This window comes from Phallusia mammillata, chromosome 3 (assembly GCF_965637545.1).
Source record: "Phallusia mammillata chromosome 3, kaPhaMamm4.hap1.1, whole genome shotgun sequence".
Lineage (NCBI taxonomy): Eukaryota > Metazoa > Chordata > Ascidiacea > Phlebobranchia > Ascidiidae > Phallusia > Phallusia mammillata.
Window position 1 is genome coordinate 1,630,051 of NC_137254.1, and position 15,655 is coordinate 1,645,705.

At 36.2% G+C, this 15,655-nt stretch overlaps 1 protein-coding gene across 1 annotated transcript; it reads left to right on the forward strand.

The window, feature by feature from the left end:
• The first annotated feature begins 1,629 nt into the window (after nucleotides 1–1,629).
• LOC145218151 (neuronal migration protein doublecortin-like) lies at nucleotides 1,630–7,007 on the forward strand. Its single transcript, XM_080085547.1, has 5 exons — nucleotides 1,630–1,732; nucleotides 2,031–2,177; nucleotides 2,527–2,580; nucleotides 4,596–4,720; nucleotides 6,880–7,007. The coding sequence occupies exons 2-5, from the start codon at nucleotides 2,086–2,088 to the stop codon at nucleotides 7,005–7,007; spliced, it is 399 nt and encodes a 132-aa protein (XP_079941673.1). The 5' UTR covers nucleotides 1,630–1,732; nucleotides 2,031–2,085.
• The last annotated feature ends 8,648 nt before the right edge of the window (nucleotides 7,008–15,655 follow it).

Below are 15,655 nucleotides of genomic sequence, written 5' to 3' on the forward strand. Positions count from 1 at the left end.
TCGATGGCGACTTGTTTAAGGCGGCTACAATGTAAACAATGATGTTCATTGCAAATTGTTGGGTAAGTCTGATCTTTGCATCTCAATAACAGCTGACTGATTAACAGCCCCACAGAGTGTCTCTTATTTCTTTGTATTCTTGAGTTAACGTTTAAAGGCGAACGATTAAATCAGCTTCCACATCCCCAAAGGGAGAAAAATAGAAGAAAATAGACTACCAGAAGACTAAAAATAGTCTAAGAACAGACCCAGAATAGACCAAAAATAGCCCGGCGACAAAGTCGAAAACAAGCTATTATACGGAAACGACAGTATAAACGACAGTAGAGGAAGTGTGCGTAATGATAAACGAACACCTTATGTTTGTGCAGAACATTCTAGAATAACCAAATGACTCAAAATATCTTATGACTTGCATGAGAACGGAAATACCAACACTTACATCCAGTTATAAAGAGGTTAAACACTTCCCCTACATGATGTGTAACATTATTGCAAACAACATGCTAACGTTAAACATAAACTTTGTGCACATTAATATCATGACCGCTACACTGTCATGTGTCCGTTTCATTAATAGGTCTACAGTTTCGGGCAATTTCAGCAAGTTTCGGGCAATTTCAATATTATCTGCAAATGGTAACGACCCAAAAATCCGTTTATACAACATTCTTTTCTTACCAGTGCGGTGGTACGGTACGCTTTCGGTACGATGGCAGGTACGCTCTGGTGAAGGAGCGTACGTTCAGCGTACCATCGTACCGTACCCCTACCTCTGCTTTTGTGTGTACCTTACCTACGTAAGGTACTTTTTGATGAGTTTTGCTCCGTACCGTATCGTATCGTACTGCCATCCTTGCACACTGTACCGATTTAGAAAAAAGAGTATTTGTGGACTTATTGAGTCGTTTTGCCATAGAAATCATAGTCAACATAATAATCACTGAACCGTAAAATTTGGTAATATTTACTCCAAGCTTTCAATGAGTTAAGTTGAGACTTGAGTGCCTTAGTGACGGTGTAAAACTATAAAGATGGTAATTTTATGCGTATTGTTTGAAAAATAAGTTTACTAATAACCATTGAAAGCGCTGACGTTTGATAGTTGTATCAAACTATTTGTTTCAACAACTAACCCTTGTTAAGGTGTTGTAGAAAATTTAAATTTGCCATAAGTTAAGAATATTTTTAGTCCCACTCCCAAACTTATCTTAATTGATGCTTACTGCTAAGACGTTTTGAAACCAAAAAAATGGCCACATTTCAGCAGATTTTTCCTGTTTGAAGTTGGTTTAGTGCATTAGGTGTGAATAATAAGTGCAGCCAGCTTATATATGGAAAGTAAATTGCTTTAAAAAACAGTTTCAACTGCTACATGTTGTTATTGAAATTACCAAAAACTTCTGTAACTAGCTTTAGCTTTTTTTAAGTCTTTTTACACCAATCTGAAAAAAAGTCATCTTTGTAATGAGTGAAAAATTAGTTGTAGTAGAAAAATTCGGAAAATTGTCTAATCAAGCTTAAATTTAGAAATTCAAAGAAATGAACAATCTTAACTTTAGAAAAGACAATTATGTCAACTTATTACTTATCCAGTAGCTGTACTTTACCTAGACAAGACAGAAACCTTGAGTCTTATTATTTTTATAGTGTTTGCTGATTTTAATTATGTTGTAGCAATATTGTACAAGATTTGGCTATTTTGTATTTTGGGAGCTTGAAAATTTTCCTGGTAAGTAAAGTATGTTTTTGTTTAAAGATAATTTCATTTTTGTGTGAGGACATTGGCATTTTTTGTTGTTAGTAATTTGTTTTACTTTTAGTAATAACTTAAACTAGCAGTGCCAGCCTGAGCATGGCAGCTGCACAGTGCATACACGATCTATTTGAAAATATTTTAGTTGCACACGGAAGTTGTGCATGTGGGACATATTGGTACTGCATGCCCAAGATCTCGTTAGGAACTGCCATGTTTTGCAGACTCGCCAAAGTGTAAGACTGGATTACCTTTGATATTTTTTGTTGTTCAGGCATAAATTTCTTGTGGGACATAGAAAAACATCTTCAAGAAGCAGGGTTTCTGAAATGCGGGAATGTGTTGTTGTGCAGAGCATGGCACGAAAACCATTTCACAAAAGTGCTATATCGCAAGAATTGCAAGACCTTACCGATGACAGGTAGTTCCTCTTTGAAATACCGCAACAAATTACATGGTTTAATCATAAACATAACCGTGTCTGCATGGTGTATTCTATATACACTAGTTCCTTGGCAGTTGTGTTTGTGATTAAACTACTTTTCAAATTTGTGTATAGTGTTCCTAAATTACATATTCTTGACTATTTTACGAATTAACATTGATTTTCGCGAAATTTTGTGCAGAATTTCATGTGGTTTCTGCAAAACAATGCCAGCATATTTTTCAGTACTTTTTCAGTAAAATTTTATGTTTTTTTGTGTTAGTTCTGTTTTAGCAAGTGTAGCTGTCATTTATGTAAGAAATAATATGTCAATTGTTATTTGTAGATATCGTGATTTGAGAAGACCCAGAATTGTGATGTTTTACAAAAATGGAGACAGGTAAAGAAGTAATTGATATTGTTCACCCTTTATCATTCCGAGATTGATTTACTGTAAATGTGTCCTTCATTTTCAAACTGCCAATATACATAAACATTTATTAGCATTGTTCATGTGATTTATACAACCTTTTGGTTTTTTAAGCTGTCATGTAATTATATTTTTTGCTTAACCTGGTCCCAGATTAGCATTGCTTTTCCTAAATTTGCAAGTTCAGTTTTTTCTATTGCTATGGACCTTTGCCAAACAATTACTGTAGTGGCATGTATAGGTGACAAGTTTATATGTTAGTTTTCTGATTATTTGATTTCCAATTTAACAGGCATATGATTATCTGTTCACCTAGTTAAAGGAATTATTAAGTAACAACGTAATCAAACAAACGTTTGTTTTTAACACTTTTATATTGATATGCAAATTAAATAGGGAATGCAAACCAGTCTATAAAGGATTCTATCATTTCAAAGGGCAGCATTTTGTTTTTAATTTTCTGGATTGGAACTCAGCATTTAGTATTTAGTTTCTTCATCACAGCATGTGACTTACAATCAAGTAAATACTGTATCTTATATTGCTCATTGGAACAGACTTTCAAACATTTTGTCTAAACTAGTCAGTCCTGAAGGCATCCCTTTGTATAGCAATTAATAGGAAATACTGTTCTTTTTACACTGAACATGCTCAACTACCACTATGTATGTGTAAGTTCTGTAAAGGTAAACACAAATGCAATTATTTTAAGTGTGGCAGTTGTCAAAATGATATTTCTTAAAAACATTTTAATATCTGTTTGTTACCAAAACACCAAAAGAAGAAAAATGTATAGTTTGATTTATGATGTTTATCTATAAAACTAAACATACAGCACAGTAATGAAAACGTTGTTCAGTTTAGGCAAATTTGTGCTCGGATGTGCCTAGAGTATTCAATTGAACTTGTACAAATCATTTAAAGTGCCTTTTCAATTTGTTTAAGTGAATCAAGTGTATTAAGTGCTTGATAATCATAAAATGATTCATCAAATTACGCATGCAAAGCTACATTCATTAAGCCGTAACCAAAGCTTTTGTTGTTAATTTAAAAGTTGTCATACAAAGTCCATGTATGTTTTTTTTGTTGGACTAATGTGCAGAAGACAATTAGTTTAATGCGTCTATCATAAAGTCATGTAACTATTTTTTGAACGTCTGCATTTTGAAACAGAATGCCTTCAATCTTTCTTACCAACAAGCAGCTAATAATAAATACATTTTATGTATGTTGTTCGGCAAATATTTTAAAGGATACTGAAACTGTACTTTTTACCAATAGGCCTAAAAGTGCCTTTGTTTAAAATCCAATCTCATGGCCGTTGCTTTAACAATTTTTAACCTGGTTTGAAACCCCTGTTTTAAACTAAAACTTAATTTAATTTTTCCAAACAAACATTAGACATGCCCTTTAAAAAGTAGTTTTAGCAAATACCACACACCTGGATAGCTTTCAAAAGCAGATTTTTGCACTGTAATGTGTTTAGTATGAAATGACATTTTAGTGGTTTTATTTCATGCTATTGCACTACGAACGCAGTCCAGTTTGTTTAGGAAATTAGTGTAATATTACCCTCCTGCTTTACATTCACCAATTCTGCCTTTATTGTTTACTGCTGTCAAAGTGCTTTTGTTTTGTTTTGAGGCAAATATTATGGCTTTAATTACAGTATTATGGCTTTAATAATAATTTTCTCCTTTGAGTAATAGCTAATCTCTAATTTGTCAAGTTTTATTGTATGATTACCTGGAGTATATATATTTTTAACTAATGATAGGATTCATTTTGAAATTAAGTAAGCAATAAAATATTTGCTATTAACCGGACTATTATCGTTACTAATGATAGTTTTAGCTTTTAGGTTCAGCATATAAGCAACAAAAATGTCTCTGTGAACAATTGCAACATTTCCTTGACTAATAATAGCTTGCAGTTTGGGATTGAGTTTGTAACACAAGGAAACTTGCAATTGTGTTTTGCTACAGGTACTTTAAAGGCAAAACTCTCCACATTACGCCGCACCGCTACTTGCATTACGATGAACTTCTGTCTGACCTTTCAAAGTCTATGTCTTTGCCATATGGCGTAAGAAGAATTTATACGCCAATAGGTAAGTGATATAAAAAAAAGAGTCATTTTTCACAGAGGTTTATGACTAGTAAATCACTGAATATTTTGAAAGATAAAAATTGACATATTTGTTTTTAGCCAGCTAATTTGTAGGGTGATAGTGTGTTTTATGTTCTAAGTTTAGTGTTTGGATCTCAGATTTTTTTCGGCGTAACCATAGCAGACTCTAGAAAACTCAAAAAAAACTATGAAACAGTATAAAGCTAAAAAAATTTGAGATGGTCACAGACTTATATACATCTTCAATAGATTTAGCGTGGATAAACGCTATCCTACCATATGATCACATAATGTACCATAAAAGTTTTCAAATCCTAGAATTTAAATAAGTTCTTTTTTTACATTACCTAAATATTGCAATATCTTTAAAAGGACATGTATGGCTAGTTAATTTTATCTTATAAAGACTACATATTGTTTGTTTTTAATTTAAAAAGCTGTCCTGGATTGTCTACATCACTGAAAAGGTTTGTTCACTCACAATGCTTGTATTGTTTTGTTATGAATTCAATTTAAATTCATTTGTTGTTGGCGTTTTGTGTTTGGTGAACAATTGCACAAACAATTATTTGTTATTTCAAAAACAGTTTTGTATAACTCGATTCTGTTTTAATATTCAGTATATTTGTGTGAACAAGTATACCGTTTTTGCATGACCAAATGTTTTGTGTGATTCTTCATTCTTTATTTTTTTGGGGGTTATTGTTCCAAGCGATTTTTTTTAATTTAAAAAGTTTTTTTGTGTGTGTGTCTTGCGAAATTTATGTGTTTTTTTAATAGTTTCCAATTTTTATTAATAAACTCACACAATAAATTTTGCACTTCTAAGTGATTTAATTGAAATAAAACTTCCCAATCTTTTTCTATTTTTTAGTCTATGCAACCACCTTATGTAGTATTATTTTCAATATCATAAGGCTTTAATACCACATAGCTTGGATAAAAATATCCCTCTAGTACAGGGGTGGGCAACATACGGCCCGCGGGCCAGATCCGGCCTGCGACGGGATTTTGAGCAGCCCGCGGACAGTTCCCGGTCTTACATGATAATGTGACCCGCGGCCACAGTCTGCCGCAATCCCCCATTACTTGCTTACTACGTCAAATTACAGTTGTAACGGACAGTAACGCAAACGCACCCAATAGCAAAAAAAAATTCCCGCCGTTGTTACCATTGCACCATACGTCCATTGTTACGACATAACTACCAACCTTGTGTGTGTCCTACTTTAACGGTTTCCTTTGTTTCCACACGTATAGCCTAGTTCAGGGGTGGGGAACCTGCGGCCTAAAGGCCACATGCGGCCTTTTAGGGCACTAAGTGCGGCCTTCGATGGCAAAATACATTTTTAAGATGTTGATATAACAGACTGCACCAGGCGCTGAAAAAAATAGACAGAAACGTATTTTTGATTTTATTGCAGATTATTTTTTGATTAGTTCCAGGACAGCGGTTTTCAAACAAGACCCATGGTCCCATAGTGGTACATAAAGCGATTTCCATAGGACTACCAAAAACTCCAGGTTCAGCAATTTCTAGGTTAAATAAATCCTGAATGTTGTAGTGAAGATGAAAATGTAGTGAGGAATTTTAATTAGCTTGGACCGTAAGTCCCACAAACTACGAGGTAATAGCAAAACGACCATTCTGTAAGTCAAAAAGTTTGAACATCACTGTCCTTGGCCTGGGAAATAGTCTATGCGGCCTACACGAGTGTCAATAAATCGTTTGGTAGCCTTTATAAACAAAAAGGTTCCCCAACCCTGGTTAGGTGGTCAAAAATCCGTTTTAAATCACTGGATAAATACGCGATTAATGTATCGATTCAGGAATCCGGCCCGCCAAGTATTTCATTTTCCCATATCAGGCCCGCCGACTGGAGAAGTTGCCCGCCCCTGCTCTAGTATATAGTATTTTGACACACACACACATATATATAGACTGTCTAAATTTGGTTCAGATTGACTTTCCTGTCAACAATTACAAGCACGTAACAACAGACCACTGTAGTTTTGCCAATCTCTGTTCTTGAACTGTCTAGGTCAGCAATATAAAAAAGCATGCATATTTTTTCAACTGTTTATATTCAAAACAGAATAGCCAACTTTTTAATCTAAGACTTGTGTACATATGAATAGGTGGAAGACTGATTGAAGACATTGAAGAACTAAAAGATGGGGAAGCCTACGTTTGTGCATCGTTCGAAAAGTTTCAAAGAATCAAATACGGAATGTACAACGACCAATCACATTTACGTGAGTTATGATTGAAAATATCTTTCAACATACACATAGTTTTGTTGTGTAAAGGTTGAATTTTGCTTAACAGTAATTGCAATTTTTGCTTAACAGTAATTATTACAATAATGTAGCATTAAATGTTGTTGTATGTGTAGTGTTTTTTTTCTGTAGTCAGTTGTAGGTGATATTTATGAAAGCCAGCCCAATTTTTTTTTGACTTTAAAAAAGAAAGTTATTTTACAATATCTATGTACTACTTTGCCAACCAATGCATAGATATATTTAAATTAAAGAATTAAAATCTCCTTTTTTCACTTGATGTTAATTATTTGTAAAACTTTTGAAAGTTTATTTAGTATGAAACTATGTAATATATTCAGTAAGATATTGTCAGTACCATTTAACTCATAAAAAATGTTTCACAAAAAATGCCTTTTCTGCGTCAATGGCAGAATAAAGCAGAAAAGATGAGTAGTTTTTGTGACCCTGTGTGCTGTGGCAGGCACTTGTAATTTTCACAATAGCATAGAGTGCTGTTAACAGCCCATCTCTTATGCTTGAATGGTCACTGTGGATTGTTTGTCTGATGCTTCAAAGCTGACCAATACTTATTATCTCATTATTGCATAAGGTGTTGTGGCTTGCATTTTTGGTCTCATGTTTCTTGCAAAAAAATACTTTTCATAAACGACAGACTACTTAAAGTTAACTTGCATTTAACAATGATTGAGTGGTACAAATTTTTCCCAAGTTGATGGTCTTACCAGATTTAAGTCTGCTTTTTAGTCTGTTTTAGTATAAAATATTAATTTGGTCTACTGCAAGTCACGTAAAACCATGTTATTGTGCTGGTGTACATATCAATCTCAAATTTAATCAAAATTACAACCATGCACAACCAGTTCTCTGTACATACAACTTGTTTGTGCCCAAATCTTTTTTATTGCTCGGTTAGAAGGGTTTTTGTTGTGATTTAGTAACAATTTTACTATTTCCGATTTGAGTTGAGTTTATTTCGCTTGGTGAAAGAAAACATAGCGACACAATTGCACTAAAAACAATCACCAAGCCGTAAATAGCTGCGCAACGTTGAGACTTTATGAGGCACAAAAAAAGTGGAGGGCACAATTGGTGGATAATGATTAAACGCGCTGCAGCTACACTGTATTATAAAGCGTTATGTGGCAGGAGCTCACCAGAAAGTGAGTTTGGCGCACTGTGAGAATAAGTATGGATAAATATGTTACTTTTGTAAAATTGGTAAAGTTTTATCTCGACATTCACTTATGTGCAAGAGAAGTTTATGTTTATAATACTGTTTGATGGAGCATTTCTGCAGATTTTTTGCTTTGTTTTGACAATTTATTTTAAAATTCATTTTTTTTGACAAAATGATTGAAAGGTGGAAAGTACCAAAAATTATAAACAAAATCAGAACATTGAAAAAATATTTTTTCAGTCTGTTTCAATACTTACAATGGATTTGTATTTGGTTTTAAATAAACTTTTTCCTTGTGCAAATTAAGTTCTTTAAGTTAATGGCTAGGTTTATAGCTTTAATGGCATGGTATTTAAAAATCTGAGCAAACTCGTTCCTGTATCATTGGTGACTCTCACAAACCATTGTTATGTCACAAACACTTTACAAATCGTGGAACAAACTTTCCAAGTTGCGTTTGTTTGAACTGCCCTACGTTGGGAGCCCCGTGTTTTCATTGCAAGGCGATAAGTCGTTCTATAAATCTGTGTACAATGCCGCCGCGCGCGCCAATTGTTGTTTCTGTCTGACGCCTGGTGACCATGGCAACCGTATCGCGTGTGAATATTGCAACCCTGACGCGTGTTTCTTTGTTTCCCTAAAGGTTACATTTTTTGTAAGGCAGATTTCTTATCCTGGTTGTGTAAAGCTAGAGTGGTCGAACTTCACACACGTGGTCGATATAGATAATTATCTGAAGTATAGGCACACTTCGCAGGTAAACATAACAAAAGTTGTTCAAAGAATGATAGTTTTCAACTTTTTTGCAGTGGGTAAGGATGCTTTCATTACCAAAAACAAAGTATGAGCTATTTGACCCTGTCATGCACACCGGTATTTCGTCACGAAGTCCTAAAACACCAAGGAATTGATGCACTTTAAAATGGCGAATATTTCGCGGCATATTTGAAAATCTCTCACGGTAATTTTGGTCTATTAATTAAACCACTGTCCTCTAAAATGTGCAGTTTTAAAAAAGCGTGATTAGATCTTATTTTCTTTAAGGGTATTGTTTTGTTGTTGTTTTTAGTGTCTATCACCAGTTGTTGTTTCTCATCAACAAGTGGTTCACACTGACTTAAATATACTTAAAGTTGTGGTCTGTAAATCCATTTTCGTTGTCCGATTGTCAACTTCTATCACGCAGGTTTATGGTTTTTCTGAGACAAACTAAAGGAACAGGGTTGAAATCCCGCTACTTAACATGCAGGTCGTCTAATTTGTCGACGAAACAACTTAGGGGGTTAAATCCTGCTTATCAAGTTTCTCAAGGGTTTTATACAAAAAATACCTGTTCGTGATTGAACTAGGGGCCTCACGCATGCGAAGCGTGCACTCCACCACTGAGCTACATCCACCAAGCGACGAGGATGGGATTCGAACCCACACCTACAAACAAAAATGGAATAGCAGTCCATCGCCTTAACAAATAGGCCAATAGGTCAACGATATCCCACATTTTAATTCATTTGAACAAAAAATTAAACGCATGTTTACAAAGAAAAGCAGCCTTCCTGGTAATTGTCACAAGCTTGTTATTTGTTTCACTACCAAGAACAGCGGGGTCTTTTCGCTGATTTCATCCATAATCCCTTTTCCCGATTGTATCGTTTTTTGTTCGGATCATCATATTGCCCCTACTTGACGCCCTCAAGTGGCCACTTCAACGTCACCGCGTCCAAAGAGCCGCCTCTACCCGCCACGTTGCCATAGCGACGCGCTGTTGTGAATGGCCGATTGTTACGTATGAGTTTGAGTTCGCCGAATGTCTGGGACCAGTTTTGTTGTTTGGTTTTTCACTCCGCGGTTAAAAAGTACACTACGGTTGTAATGCGAGAAAACAAAACTACCAAAGAGTTTATTAATAGGAAAGAAATTATTGCAAACCTTTTGTCCAATGTTGTTATCAATATCAAATAATTGAAACGCCCACAGAAATTGCATTTACTATGCACTTTTGAAGTCCGTATTATTTGTTTTTCTAAAGCACGTACCATGTGGACAATAACTCCTCTTTTCTTATCACCCTTTTTAACAATAAGTGACAACCTATAACCATTTTATGTAGGGACCTTAAATAAAACTGCAAAACTGGTTTATTCTTAGACCAGTGGTTCGCAAACGTTTTCATTATTTGTTTAAAACGGTTCCTTTGCCATTATTTCGAGGGCTCGCGGTCCTTAAGCCTAAATGTGTATGTCAGAAAAACGAAAGTTGATTGCAGGATTTTAGCTGGTTATGCGAAATTGCTCATAACAATTATTCAAAGACAGGTTGTGACGTCACAGACAAGACAAAAAAGCATTACTACTGTGCGCGAACAATTGCATTTTTGTTAGTTGTCATGCAATAAAGGCTATTGTTTAGCAATGGAGACAGTCAATTCTCAATTCTACTTTGATTTAAACTTATTCCGGATTACAGAATAACTTCAACCTTTTCGCGGTCCCCCCAAAATTGCCTTACGGACCCCGAAAGGACCGCGGACCCAAGTTTGAGAACCGGTTGTGTCTATTATGTTCCCTAGGGCTTTAATTCTTTCCAGGCTTTTATAGATGACGCAATTTTTAATTATGACAGTGGCGTGCTTTGTTTCCTAGCAACGCAAGTGTAACCAAAATTGTGACCACTAGCGACATCTGGCGGCAGCCAAAATTAGTAAATTGATCAGAAATTAGGTCAATTTTTGTCGTATATTTACTGCTTTGATCCTAATGCCGTAAAATATTTTCTGAAAAAAATGTAGTCTAACCATAGCGCTTGTTACGTACACGACTTTGCAAGCTTAAAGCGGGTTGCCTAACGAACTTCGTGCAGTCAATCATAGCGCTTGTTACCTGCACGACTTTGCAAGCTTACAGCGGGTTTCCTAACGAGTTTCATGCAGTCAACCATAGCGCTTGTTAGCTGCACGACTTTGCAAGCTTAAAGCGGGTTGCCTAACGAGCTTCGTGCAGTCAATCATAGCGCTTGTTACATGCACGACTTTGTAGACTTAAAACGGTTTTTCTAACGAGCTTCGTGCAGTCAACCACAGCGCTTGTTACATGCACAACTTTGCAAGCTTAAAGTGGATTTCCCAACGAGTTTCGTGTAGTCAACTACATTGCGTTTGTTACATGCACAACTTTACAAGCATAAAACACGAAATTAGCTGAAATTTCGACGTGGAAAGCTGTATAAGTTTGAATGACATTTTAATGAGCGTATTTACAACACTTACTTACACTTCTTCGGCAAATAGCTTCGTTCAAATCAATCATTAACTAGCCTGATTATTCTCACTTGGTCCTGTGCCGTTCTCCACATCTCACGCATTGTCTTTGCGCCAGTGCGAGTGAATGGTTTGTGTAAATAGATGAGACTCGGTTGGAATTGAGCTGGTAATACCTTGTGTAAAGCCAGAACTGGTTTGTCTTGGATACCAGGTTGTATACAGATTCAGTTCTTAGCTGAAACTTCTGGCTTCAGGTTTTGTAATAAAGGTTTAAATTCAGCTAAGCGGTTTGTTTTATAAAATGTTGTTTGTTTAGACACAAGGATTACCTTTTCTTTGTTTTGGGAATGATGTTGTGTAGGGCAGTTCAAAAACTGTTGAATTGAACTGGGTATATTTTCGCTTGTTGAATGAAAAGTAGCGATACAATAGCACTAGAACAATCGCTAATCCGAAAATATCTGCATAATACACATGGTATGTAGTGCAAAATATTAGCGGGAACGAATTTTGGATCATCGCTAAACGCGCTACATTTTAGGAGACTAGTTAGGTAGTGTTTAAGTTGCAGTATGTTTCGATGTAGCTAAATACTACCAATGCCACTTCGGCACTTGCACCTTAAACGCCTTAATGTTCTTGTATTTTTCATTATTATGTGAAACCTTTGCGGTGATACGGTCTATACTGTTAAACATTAAACTAACTTTATAGAGGTTAACGAAAATATGGTGTGGTACAAGGCCGGTGTAATGTTAAAAAAGAAATGCATGTGATAGCACCTTGTTGGTAATAACTCAAACTTATTGGACAGCAACCGATTTGTTTATACTGCAACCTGTTTACGTTTTTTTACCAGTATTAAACGTTTAGTAAAATGTGCGGGCAAAATGTTAAATACCCAAACCTTTTTGCGGTTTGACAGATAAAGCTATACGCATCCCTAAAATTAAAAAGTTACCTAAATGTATGTTTTTTTTATTGGAAACTGTCCAAAATAAACATACTCGTGCAATGCCTGGTTGTCGTGGCCACCTCAATAAATATAGATGACGTAACCATAAGCCACGTCATTCAGGGTGGTCATTAAAATCGTAGGTTACAATTATAGGCTCTGGTAATGACATTTTGGGCTGTGTCTAGCTTGACAGCAGAGTTGTAAACGGGCCTGCAATTGAAGCCCGAACTCGGCCCAAACCCGAATCGTTTTTGAGAAGCCCGATTAGGCCCGAAAATTTAATTGACAGCCTCAGAAAAGACCAAAACAACCAACACAATAGACAGTTGGTCTCGAACAAGGCGTTTTGGGGCTGTTTGGCATTAGGTCAGGTCCAGCAACTGGTTATTTAGCTAGTTAAATTTATTTTTAAAACATACTGATACAAAGTGTAAAACTCTGGTCGACAACTCTGGTTCACAGTATAAATCAGAACAGAAAGAGGGTCTAAATTTTATGGACCGAATGTGAAAATACAAAACTATAGTTTTATAGCCGTAAATTTGTGTCGAAACTGTCAATTGAACCCGAATACTTATTTTTTCCAGTGAACTACTGGGGCCTGCATAAAGGCAAACACGGCTAACCAATACGTGCGAAGAATTTAAAATTACAAAGTTATTGTTGCAAAGATTAAACTCTGGCCAACTTTACTGGCATTCTTATAAAAACTTCCAAACCCAAACACAATGTGATATGAACCAAAGGGAACCGTGCCCATTAAATATTCATACACGTAACTTAATAACAGGGATATCGTGTGAAACGGACCGTAAACGCCACTGTCCAATCAGAGGCTTAGTTCTACTTGATGTGGTAGCAGTGGCACTATAAGTCTTGCGATATAGGCTGGCAATGTTTTTGTGTTGTTAGGGCAAAATACTTTGAATTGATGTACGTGTTAGTAGTGGTCGTTTATGTTACTGACTGTATCTAAGTGAGATTTTCAAGTTTTGCATTTGTTTGTCTTTTTGTGTTTTTGCAAATTTTTATTTTATGTCTTGGGCTTGGGGACAAAATGTAGTTTTGTATGAAGATGCTACAAACCTTGTTTTTCAATCTTATATGTCCCATAAAGGAGTTTCAATAGTCACTTATGCAGCTTAATACCACAGTTTACTTAACCTGTAAAATGTGACGCAAAATGTTGCGAAAAGTGTTAAGAACAGTGGTATTTGTGTCTAAGTTTTTGCTAAAAATAACTGCAGAAAAATGGGAACAAAATACTAAACTATTCAGTTAGCCGAAATGTGTTTATCTCATGTAAATTCATTGACTGATTCTGTTACTTGGAAATTATTTCCCGTTGTCAGTTACTTATTGTCATAAACAGTTATTGTCAATGTGTGTTGTAGGGTCTAATGCTGTTTGGTATAATGCTTCTCAGTAAACCAAACCAGATTTGAACTGCTAAATTGCTTGATTTTGACAAATTGGCGCCTTTAATGGGCCTGGAGTACTGTGATTTTTGACGAATTGTGCCCTTTATGTGCATTTTAACATATTTCTTTTTAATTGTGGCTCTGTAGACCTAATTATAGCGTAAGTATGTAGTGGATTCTAAACTGCGAACAGTTTCCTTTCTGCTGTGGTTATTGGGCATCGATTTAAGAAGTGAAAATGGCCGATTTGGCTGCTAGTCTGTTTGTTAATGTGGCTGATTTGCCAAAAGCACAACATCTTGGGACTATCAAACGCAAGGTAGCTGTTGTGAAGCAGAGAAAAGCTAAACAACAAGCCCAAAAAAGCCACAAAGACGTAGGCACTGTAAAAGGTAAGCAATTCATTAATTCAAACTTATATATACCTCAATTTTGGCTTGAAACTTCCAATGGCTTGTGTAGCTCATTTGGTAAAACTGCCAACTACTAAAAGACTGCTGTTGTGGGTTCGAATCCCAGTGTGGTATAGACTTTTTTCAATCACAGAGCATACTGCTTTAAGGTATTATACTTTGTTCTATACGATGTGTTTTTCTTACCTGGGTTTCTCTGGATTTGATACTGTTATCGTAGACGGGTTTGAACGCACCAGGGCTGTGATACCAGTTCATAGTTGTGAAATAATGGTCGAACTGGCGATCCCCTTCTACGAAGTCGACATGCGCAGAATACGAAACAGGCAACGGTGCTTGTGATTCAACTTTCGGCGGATTCTCCACTGAGCCCGTGTAGCTCAGTTGGTAGAGCGCGAGTACCGGAAAGACTCCTGTCGTGGATTCGAATCCCACTGCAGGCTAGATTTTTCTAGCCTACTCGTTCCATTCTATTCAATGTTTCTTGTCTATTATAGAAGTTTATAGAAGCATTGTAAATGCAGTACATTGCGCCGTAAACTATTCGCTAGGAACATGTACCAACCCAATGCCTGTGATTACAATACTTTGAAACTACACGATGAAATTACAACACACGACAGTGGATACATGCTAAAGTTGTAAATACGCTGGACGTGGCACCTCAAAGCAATAATAGGACAGGACATTTCGTCAATACGAGGTTGTCCTAGAAACGGTTTTAACTCTTAAAAGTTATTGCAAGATGAAAACCTTTTGTATCTGTAACAGGACACGACTTTGGTGCGCATTCCGAACTGTAAAGTTTAAGAGAAGATGTTTTATCTCCTTTCAACCTTGTTTGTTTTGTTCCCTTTACATCTGTCCAACCGCACTTAATGTTTGCTTCAGAAGTTGCCACTTTCTTGTGCTACCTATCCGTCGTCTTGGTCTCTTAGCCCCAACCATAATCGCTTATGTACATAAACTGTCAAGTGTTTGACGTCTGCGCTGCTATTATGTACGTCACAAGTCCATTTGTGACATTAAAAAAACACGTTTGTTACGTAACACACACAAAGTGGTGTTGAAGTTCAAATTGGCTTGGCACTCGAGATTTTTTCATCAGGCGGACTGTTTGCATCTTGCCGCTAGATGATGCTGCTGAGGTATCAAAGCCAGTCACATTGGTCGTATCTGGGATTAGAACCACCAACCTTGCGATTGCAAGGCGGTTGCACCAACCACTGGGCCATTTTACAGGTCCAGCTGGGATTAGAACCACCAACCTTACGATTGCAAAGCGGTTGCACTAACCACTGGGTCATCTTATAAGCCGAGCTGGAATAAGAACCACCAACCTTACGATTGCAAGGCGGTTGCACTAACCACTGGGTCATTTTAGCGGCTAAGCTGGGATTGAAACCA